We start from the raw sequence: 9,533 nt of genomic DNA, 5'->3' as shown, positions 1-9,533 counted from the left end.
TCCACTGGTATAAAATTTTATTAATTTAAAATTGAAAAACAGAAGTAAATAAAAACACTTTCATCCAGTTCTATTTTCTGTTGTATTATATGCAACTACAAATATTAGAACATCATATCATCTTGCAGTTCAAATTTCATGAAAAATATAGCTAATAAAATATTATGTATCTTTTCAATTTTTAACGTGTTTATCTAAAATTCTCTCAGATGATTAAAGCATGCACATTCAATTTTATCCAGTCATATTACACTTTCATAGAGTTCAAAGATTAACTCAATAAACCCCTTGATTTGAGCGCTGCTTTTACGTTTTTTTCCCATGATGCATTGCTTGCCCCAATGTCCTGACGCTGAATTAACCACACCCTAAATGCAACCTTCAATTTTTTTTCGCCCTTAACATAACCACCATTAGACCTAAACTCAACCATCTCTAACAACCTAAATGTAAGCATTGCTAATGCATCATGGTAAATAGGCAACCGGCAGCTCCGTCTATCCCATCGTTTCTGATTGGTGTTCCTCTTTCTAATGATTGTCTAACAGAACCGGTCGAGATGGAAATAATAAGAATTAGCATTAGCATGTCCCTGTTCGTCTAAACACATAACAGATTCTGAAGGAAAAAGAACCATGAGATGTTTAACAAGAAAGGAACCGCTGTGTGTGTGTGTGTGTGTGTGTGTGTGTGTGTGTGTGTGTGTGTGTGTGTGTGTGTGTGTGTGTGTGTGTGTGTGTGTGTGTGTGTGTGTGTGTGTGTGTGTGTGTGTGTGCATGCTTGTGTGTGTGTTCTTATGCGACTCTTAGTCCTTGGTGGCAGAGATCTGACCTTGTTCTGTCACTTTGAAGACAGCACTTTATGTATATATTATATATGATCCTATTCCTGCTTGGCCTCTACATGCAGCTCTTTGTGCACAAATCTTGTTATTCTGATCTGGTTTCGTCTGGTCTGGTCTAGTTTAATCTGGGCTAGCATCATTTATCGGGTGGGATCAGGTCTGACCAGGTCTTGTCTGGTCGGATCTGGTCTCGTCTGGTGTGTTCCAGGCGCTCAGAGGGAGATGTCTGAGGAGACCTGGAGCTGCTGGGAGGTTTTCCACTTGGCACTTCGCCTTCCGCCGTCGGCCCTGCGGTACGGCTGGTTCCTCAGATCTACAGCCGGGCAACGAGAGACAAACACGCTTAGATTTGTCCTTTTTTCTTTCTGTCGTCCATGGTACCACCTGGAGTCTGATGGCGGCTGGCGGGACCACTTCCCTACTGGTCCGAGATTAGCTTAAGCCCAAAGCACATGGCCACACGTGTCATGCCTGTTTGGGCTTTACGTTTAGGGGTTGCATTCCAGCAGTCGTTCTGTAGCGAGTCCACTCGCACTCGCTTCTTAAATCTCCAAACATTTTGGAACGGAGCCTAGGATTCATTGGTATTTGTCTAAACCCCCTGGCCCCTCTGTGGAGAAAATGAGAGACTTTGAAAGCATAAGAAATCGAGGGAGCAAGAAGGCGAGAGTCAGAATGAGAAAGTGAGGGAGAGGTGGGTGAGAGAGAGGGGCAGAGTCCAGAGCGTACCGCAGGGAGCTAGCACAGTCCGTCGTCACAGGAGACGGCGTCGCTGTAGAAACGAGACGACCGTTTGGCCGAGCGAGCCGTGAAGGGCACACTCTTAAGAGCTGAAGTCACCAGAGAGAGAGAGAGAGAGAGAGAGAGGGAGGGAGGGAGGGGGATAAGAGAGAGAAAGAGAGACAGATGGAGGGAGGGAGAGGGGGAAAAAAGGGTGGAAGAAAGAAAACAAAAACGATTACGGAAAATCGAAAGTGCCAAGGAGGTGAAAGCACTAAGGCAAGAAAGACTATCGAGTTAAAATGACAAGGAGCTGTAGAAAGAAAGAAATGTAGGACAAGAAACCATCTCCTACCATCACCATCTCCTGCCTTATCCTACCCTCCCCTACTCTCTCCTACCCCCCCTACCTTCCCCCAACAACTCCCACCTTCTCTACCCTCCCCTCCCCTCCTACCCTCTCCTCCCCTCTGCTACCCTCTCCTCCCCTCTCCTACCCTCTCCTACCCACTCCTACCCACTCCTAGCCTCTCCTACCCTCTCCTCCCCTCTGCTACCCTCTCCTCCCCTCTCCTCCCCTCTCCTACCCTCTCCTACCCTCTCCTCCCCTCTCCTACCCTCTCCTACCCTCTCCTACCCTCTCCTACCCTCTCCTACCCACTCTTACCCTCTCCTCCCCTCTCCTACCCTCTCCTCCCCTCTGCTACCCTCTCCTCCCCTCTGCTCCCCTCTCCTCCCCTCTCCTCCCCTCTCCTCCCCTGTCCTCCCCTCTCCTACCTCCCCTAGGAGAGCAGCCCTCCACCTCCTCCTACCTGTGATGATGTCCTCTATGGCGCCGTCCTTCCCCTCTCTGACCAGCGGAGCGCTCTGTCGCTTCTTTAGCTCGGCCAGGAGCTCCATCTGGGGTAACCTGGGAGACATAGGGACCTGGAGGACCCAGAGCCATCAGGGGAGACCATCAAAACCATCAGGGGAGACCATCAAAACCATCAAAACCACAGGGGGGGTTCTTTTGTTTGCTTGTTTTAATGTCAAAGGGTTGTCTGTTTAATTACATTTGACATTGAGTCATTTGGCAGGCGTGTTTATCCAAAGAGACTTAAAAGTGAGACTGAGAACAATCGAAGCTTACAACCATAATTGGAGCAGCTACAAAAGCTGAATTTACTGGATTTCCCCTCGGGGATGAATAAAGTACTCATCTAATTTATACAAACGAAATTGTGCTTTGCAACCTAATTTCTAAAATAACTCTGAACAGCACGCGGAGTCGTTATTATTGGATGCAGCAGCAGGGGTACCTTATTGTTCTCCGTGAATTTGGGTTTGGGTGAAGTGGGAGGAGCGTCGGCGGTCCCTTTCTCCTGCTTCCTCCTCAGCTCGTTTTCCCGCTCGGCTTGCTGTGTGGGGTTAGCGTTAGCATTAGCATTGGCCTTCACTGTCATTTGAAGCTCTTATTGTTTTCGACTTCTCCCTTTCCATTTTGAACATGAACTGTATTATTTTGAATTATGCACTTCTTGCTTAGGATCCTGAGGATTCCATTTGATTGTTTATTACATTTTATTTCTCGCATTTTATTGCTCATTATTTTGTTTTTTACACATTCACTAAAACAGATGCATCAACAAGCTTCAATTACAACAGTGGTATGGCATTGGTTATAACAGCGACGTCGTCAAAATGGAGCTGGAGGGGTGAGCTTGACCTCTGACCTTGTACGCCTTGATGAAGCGGGCGAACACAGGGAAGAAGACGGATGGCGTGGTGGTCTTGGGGCTCTCTCCGAAGTACTCCACGGCCGTCGCGTACGCCTCCTGGAACCCCAGGGAACACACTCCTTACCGGCTGACTGTCTAATCACTGTTTAATTATCCCCTCATTGTTAAGATATCCTTATCTGAAGCCACTTACAGTGGGTACTGGTTTATTTTTATTTTTTGTTATGTATATGATACAGGTGTCATTAATGAGCAGGTATTCGTTGAGAGAGATGACTACAGGCAGTTTTGAGGATTGAACCCAGAACCTTTTACGGCGAGGTGTCAAACATCCTATCCTATCAGCTTCCAAGCACCTCTTGAAAAACCCGATCACTGGCCTTGGGTCTCATGTTCGGTCAGCTGACCCCGAAAGACCACCTGGAACCACTAAGGTGGTTCTTTCAGATCTGGGGTTAGGATGTGCAGGGGGAGGGGGTCGGGGCGGTGTCCTGACCTGGGCGGTGTTGGCGTCGGCAACCACGGCGTCTAGTGGCGCGGCCGTGCTGGACAGGAAGTGACTCAGGACGGCGTTTTCTGCTTCTGTTTCGTACTCGCTCCTGGTGACCTCCATGCCTCGTTCTAGAGCTTGCACGTCCAGTAGTACTCCCTCCAGAGAGACTGTGGGAGAAAGGGAGAGAGAGGGCAGTGGGGGAATGGAGAGAGGGGGAGTGAGAGAGAGAGAGAGAGAGAGAGAGAGAGAGAGAGAGAGAGAGAGAGAGAGAGAGAGAGAGAGAGAGAGAGAGAGAGAGAGAGAGAGAGAGAGAGAGAGAGAGAGAGAGAGAGAGAGAGAGAGAGAGAGAGAGAGAGAGAGAGGCAGACTTGATTTGTTAACAATTCATTAAATGAACAGAGGTCAAAGAGAAGTGGCGTCAAACAAGACTTGAGTGGTCAGAATTTCGACCAATCAGTGGGTCTGTAGAGAGAAGCGGTCAAGTAGATTGGTTGATGCAGGCAGTGTTAATGTGATTCGTCCCCAGAGTGAAGTTTCTAGAATATAAGTCCACATCTGGCGCTATAGATAACCGGGCTGGTTCATAATCCACATCTGGCTCCATAGATAAGGACATGTAAAGACATTAATCACTTTATTAAAAACAGGAATAAATTAACATTAGCCTTTGAAGGTTTTCTTGATATTTTAGGGGACTTTTTTAAACTTTTCCAAAAAAAAAGAAAAAGAGGCTATTAAAAAATACCATGTTTAATTATTGAAGCTATTGTGCAATATTTGGCACATTGGTAACTAAATGAACAGTTATAATAGTGAAAAAATGTATAGAGTACAATTTTCAATACAGTCAGATCGATTGATAGACAGGTGGATAGATGGAAGGACTGAGTGACAGACAGGCAGACAGAGAGACAGACAGACAGGTACCCTGGGCAGCTTTGTCGGTGAAGTGCAGCTCTGTGTAGAATGAGCGAAGCTCGGGGTACTTCTGATGGATGATGTCCACTATGAAGTGCAGCAATGTCTGCTTTCTGTCTGTGGATTTGGTCTCCAGCAGCTTGAGGAAAAGACAGAGATCAATTATATTCCAAGGATTATATGCCATACAAACATATGTTAAAGGATTAGTGATAGTGATAATAGGATTAAGGTATTGCTAAGGTTTTGCTAGCTATGTATTGTAGTCTTAAGGCATTGCTTGCTGGGGATTGTAGTCTTAAGACATCATTAGTTGGGTATAGGCATCAGATAGTGAGGTGACCCACCAGGTCTAAACTCTGCAGTCGGAAGCCGTATGCTGCGCCACGCTTACTGCTGTTCATGTAGTTCCCAAACGCTAGAATGATCTGGGGAAAAAAAGAGATGATGAAGTGCATTAAGCAGCATACCCCTATACAGCTACGGTCGGAGACATGAGCTACATGAGCTTAGCATAGTCACCTCGAGGATCTTCTTGAGCTTGCTGGACGACTGGATGGACATGGAGGCAGCGATGATGGCGTTGAGTTGCTGAGCAGAAGGTAAAAACAACAACGTTAATGTTCACTCTCTTGAAAACACAATCACAGGGACCGATGTGTAGGTTGTAGACATGGCCGTAACCTGAATTCAATTTACTGTCAATGTTAAAGCAGGGCCAGGATAAATGGCCAAATTACGATGAGACACACAACACTGTCATCGCCCAAAGAATGGTTCTAAAGCCTCAAAAACAAGCACAGCGCAAATCAAACAACACTCAAGATAAAGCAGACTACTACAGGTTTTGGGTTTTGCAACATCCACAGAGCAGGAAAAGCAGCCAGGAATAATTTTTAGACTGACAAGCCCCGCCCTTCTAAGCCCCGCCTTCTAACCCCCTTTTAGCCCATCAGAGCTCACCGTCTGGAGTGAAACGATGACGCTGGGGAAGTTCCCCATGAAAGCGAGCGTGCTGATTCGCTGGGCCAGCCGGGGAATCTTGCTGAACTGCACCATGAAGCGGTCCTCCTCGCCCAGCTCCTCAAGGGAACGGCCCTCGCTCTCGTACTTCTGGATGAGCTTCAGCTCGTAGTCGGAGGGCAGGAAGCGCTCCAGCAGCTCCAGGAAGTCTAGGTTCAGCGCTTCCTGGTTGTACCTGTGAACAAGGAGGTAGCTCAGAATTTAGAGCATGACTTAAAGCTTCCCTGTGTCTTAAAGCTAGGAAAGACCTTTTTTTGTTTTTTAAATCTAGCCTACTCTGGCCGGTTTCTCCAAATTGCCTTCTCTCGCTTTAATGGCATTGGTTTTGAGAAAAGTGTCTGCTAAACGAGGAAATTGTAAATAGTAGAGAGAAGCTTCAGGCACTATAATGTTTATCTTATTTTTTTATCACCTGTTCAATTATTTACACATTCTAGTAAACTAGAATACACCCTTGGACTGTTTGCTAATTAAGAAATTAAGTGGAGAATTATTGATGATGCTTGGATGTTTGTTTGGACTATGCCCTTTGAGGCTCTTTAATGTTTCATGGTTTCGTCTAGCGAAGCCATTTTGCTGATCTCCCCACTATGGTATTTACACCCATATTTATGACCACACATTAAAGGGGCACCGTCATGCTCCCGTTTTCCTTATTTAAGCTCTGCTTCACAGGAGTGTTGTGAGTAATCACGATCTGCAACATCAAATCTGTTCCCGTGACAAATCGAAAGAGCAAAGAAAGCAAAAGGCCAATTATCCAAGCAGTCCATCGGAAAGTGACAATTCACGGACCCCATTTCCTGTGACCCAAATTACTTCGGAAACTAAGTTGATGCAGCAGACTTCAGCAACTTCTCCATGGCAACACACTGATGCTTGGACAACATACGTCTGTATGGCGGTGCAGATGTTGGCCGGGGTGGTCCCCGCCTTGCGCAGGGTGATGGCGAGGTTCTTGGCCCGGTTGGGGTCCATGAGGGGCACCCTGCTGGGCGTCTTGTGGACCACCCTCACCCTCAGCGTGCCCAGGTCCACCGGGGCTGTCTGGGACCTGGTCTTAAACTGCTCCTCGAAGCCCTCCATGTTCAGCTCCTGGTGGGAGAGACAGAGGGCGAGAGAGAGAGAGAGAGGACGAGAGACATTGAGCTCCTGGTGAGAGAGACAGAGGGCGAGAGAGAGAGAGAGAGAGAGAGAGGACGAGAGACATTGAGCTCCTGGTGAGAGAGACAGAGGGCGAGAGAGAGAGAGGACGAGAGACATTGAGCTCCTGGTGGGAGAGACAGAGGGCGAGAGAGAGAGTGAGAGAGTGAGAGAGAAAGGACTAGAGACATTGAGCTCCTGGTGGGAGAGACAAAGGGCGAGAGAAAGAAAGGACGACAGACATTGAGCTCCTGGTGGGAGAGAGAGAGAGCGAGAGATATCAACCTCCTGGGGATGACCATAGGACGAAAGATATTAAGCTCCAGGTTGGAGAGAGAGAGAAAGAGAGAGAGAGAGAGAGAGAGAGAGAGAGAGAGAGAGAGAGAGAGAGAGAGAGAGAGAGAGAGAGAGAGAGAGAGAGAGAGAGAGAGAGAGAGAGAGAGAGAGAGAGAGAGAGAGAGAGAGAGAGAGAGAGAGACATTGAGCTAGTGTAGGGAAAGCGATTGAGAAAGGTCATCAGATATTGAGCTCCAGGTAGAAGAGAGAGGAAAGGCGAGAGACATTGAGCCCTTGGCGAGGAAGAGAGAGATACATTGAGCTGAGAGTGAGAGGCCTCCTGGTGGGCGAGAGAGAGGGCGAGCTACATTGTGAGGGACCCCAGTGCACGAGTGTGTGCAAGGGCGAGAGATATTGAGCTCTTGGTGAGGAAGGGAGAGATACATTGAGCTGCTGAAGAGTGAGAGAGAGAGAGAGAGAGAGAGAGAGAGAGAGAGAGAGAGAGAGAGAGAGAGAGAGAGAGAGAGAGAGAGAGAGAGAAAGAGACAGAGAGACAGAGAGAGAGAGAGACAGACAGACAGACAGACAGACAGACACAGTGCGAGAGAGAGAGAGACAGAGGGAGAGAGAGACAGAGAGAGAGAGAGAGACAGACAGACAGACAGACAGACAGAGTGCGAGAGAGAGAGAGAGAGAGAGAGAGACAGAGGGAGAGAGAGACAGAGAGAGAGAGAGAGAGCTCTCCTGGTGGGAGACAGAGAGGGGGCGAGATACATTGTTAGGGGCCCCGGTGGACGAGAGAGCGTAAGGGTAAGAGACAGAGCTCCTGGTGGGACTGAGAGGATAAGAGGCATTAAGCTCCTGGTGGGAGAGAGAGAGAGAGAGAGATAGAGAGAGAGGGTCGGCCGAACGGAGGGGGCGAGAGACAGCGAGGGACTGCAGAAGGGAGAGGGAGACCTCCAGTGGCGGGCACATGTAAAGCACTATTTGCCCTCTGCTGAGTAAGCCCGTTTGACCTCTCACCCCCAGCACGTGCTCGTCGTCCAGCTCTTTGAAGACGGTGCCCTCCACCTGGTCGGGCTTCAGGGCCTGCCAGTTGAACAGCGGCATGCGGTACTTGGTCTGGATGGTCTTCTTGTTGCGGTGGACTGGAGCACAGAGAACAACAACACACAGCCTTGGTTTAATCACCCAATGAGTGTCGTCGCCTTTTCACCATATGCACGTATCATCAGAGGCAGGTAGGTTTAAAGGTGACATATGACGAGTGGTGGGACAAGCCGGTTTGAAAATCAGCCTCTTCTGACATCACAAGTGAGCTTGTCCACCTGGTCTCTACGATAGATCAGTCGCTCATCTATCCGTCATCCATCCAGGTGGACACGCCCACTTGTGATGTCAGAAGAGGCCGATTTTCAAAACTGCTTGTCACGGCTAATCACTTGTAACAACTATAATGTGGATGTTGAGTGTCCACGCAGAGGTTTAATGGCTTTAGTGCACACAAGTCAGGCCCCTTTAACAATAAACATGTGACTCCACCCCTTTGGTAGGTCCTCCCCCTAGCTGGCCCAACCCCTCTTCTCACCTGTGGATTTATCTTCTCCACCTATCCGTGGAGGAGCAGACCCAAGGGGCGGTGGAGGAGGGGGAGCGAGTGGCGCTGGAGGGGGAGGAGGAGGAAGGGGAGGGGGAGGGGGAGGAGGTGGGGGTGGGGGTGGGGCTGCAGCAGGAGGGGGTGGAGCTGGATAAGGAGGCGGAGCTTGTTCAACACTAGCCAATGAGGGAGCTTCTTCAGCGGCGGTGAGGAAAGAAGCTGCTGGTTCTGAAGGAGGGGTTTGTGGTTCAGTAGGGAGGTCCTGAAGGACATCCGTGATATTGTGTTGAACTGTCAGGAGATGGACAAAAAACATTCAGAGGAAGTGAGACATTCTGTATATAATACTGTTTCAAATGCACAGTCTCATAAAATATCATAATTATTATTTTTTTCACTCCTAGAAGCATCATTCAATGTGATATATGATTCTGTTATGTGTTCCGGACCACATAGTGTTAAACGCCCTGAAGTTTGGTTAAACATTGTGGAACTAACTCTGCATTCCAAAGCAGAGTCTACTCGGTCTCACTCTGTACTGGTGTCTGCAGGTCAAGCCAAAACAAATCAAGTGCTTTCTTGATCGATAAAACAAATGATCTAGTGTTTGATTCAGATTCAGATGTTAAGATGTGGCTCAGCATTTTTCGGAGGAAGGCGGGGTGTGGGTTGAGATGTGCAATATATCTGTCGTGTTTGGTAGCCTCGGTGTGAGGTAAGGTACCCAGAGATGAGGTCTGACCTGTGGGAGACACCAGGGGGTCTACAGAGACCACCTGCAGGTCAACCTGTCCGGAC

The 9,533-nt window shown here is 48.3% G+C and overlaps 1 protein-coding gene across 2 annotated transcripts in view; it reads right to left on the bottom strand.

Moving 5' to 3' along the window:
* Window positions 1-9,533, bottom strand: part of LOC115531331 (formin-like protein 1) — a 25,557-nt gene continuing 16,024 nt past the window's right edge. Inside the window, exons 14-27 of one of the 2 annotated variants that reach the window (XM_030340523.1) lie at window positions 9,478-9,533; window positions 8,727-9,026; window positions 8,162-8,286; window positions 6,612-6,814; window positions 5,660-5,894; window positions 5,219-5,287; window positions 5,044-5,124; window positions 4,706-4,835; window positions 3,782-3,945; window positions 3,280-3,381; window positions 2,866-2,964; window positions 2,377-2,491; window positions 1,574-1,674; window positions 1-1,157 (exon numbers count right to left, since the gene is read on the bottom strand). The exon at window positions 9,478-9,533 is cut by the window's right edge and continues 260 nt beyond it. In XM_030340523.1, coding sequence (XP_030196383.1) covers window positions 1,583-1,674; window positions 2,377-2,491; window positions 2,866-2,964; window positions 3,280-3,381; window positions 3,782-3,945; window positions 4,706-4,835; window positions 5,044-5,124; window positions 5,219-5,287; window positions 5,660-5,894; window positions 6,612-6,814; window positions 8,162-8,286; window positions 8,727-9,026; window positions 9,478-9,533 — 1,771 coding nt within the window. In that variant the 3' untranslated portion in view covers window positions 1-1,157; window positions 1,574-1,582. The remainder of the gene's footprint in view (window positions 1,158-1,573; window positions 1,675-2,376; window positions 2,492-2,865; window positions 2,965-3,279; window positions 3,382-3,781; window positions 3,946-4,705; window positions 4,836-5,043; window positions 5,125-5,218; window positions 5,288-5,659; window positions 5,895-6,611; window positions 6,815-8,161; window positions 8,287-8,726; window positions 9,027-9,477) is intronic. The other variant, XM_030340522.1, reaches the window with a different exon arrangement.

This window comes from Gadus morhua, chromosome 18, assembly GCF_902167405.1.
Source record: "Gadus morhua chromosome 18, gadMor3.0, whole genome shotgun sequence".
In the NCBI taxonomy this organism is placed as follows: domain Eukaryota; kingdom Metazoa; phylum Chordata; class Actinopteri; order Gadiformes; family Gadidae; genus Gadus; species Gadus morhua.
The sequence above is the reverse complement of the archived record's forward strand: the minus strand, read 5'-3'. Positions and strand labels throughout refer to the sequence as shown.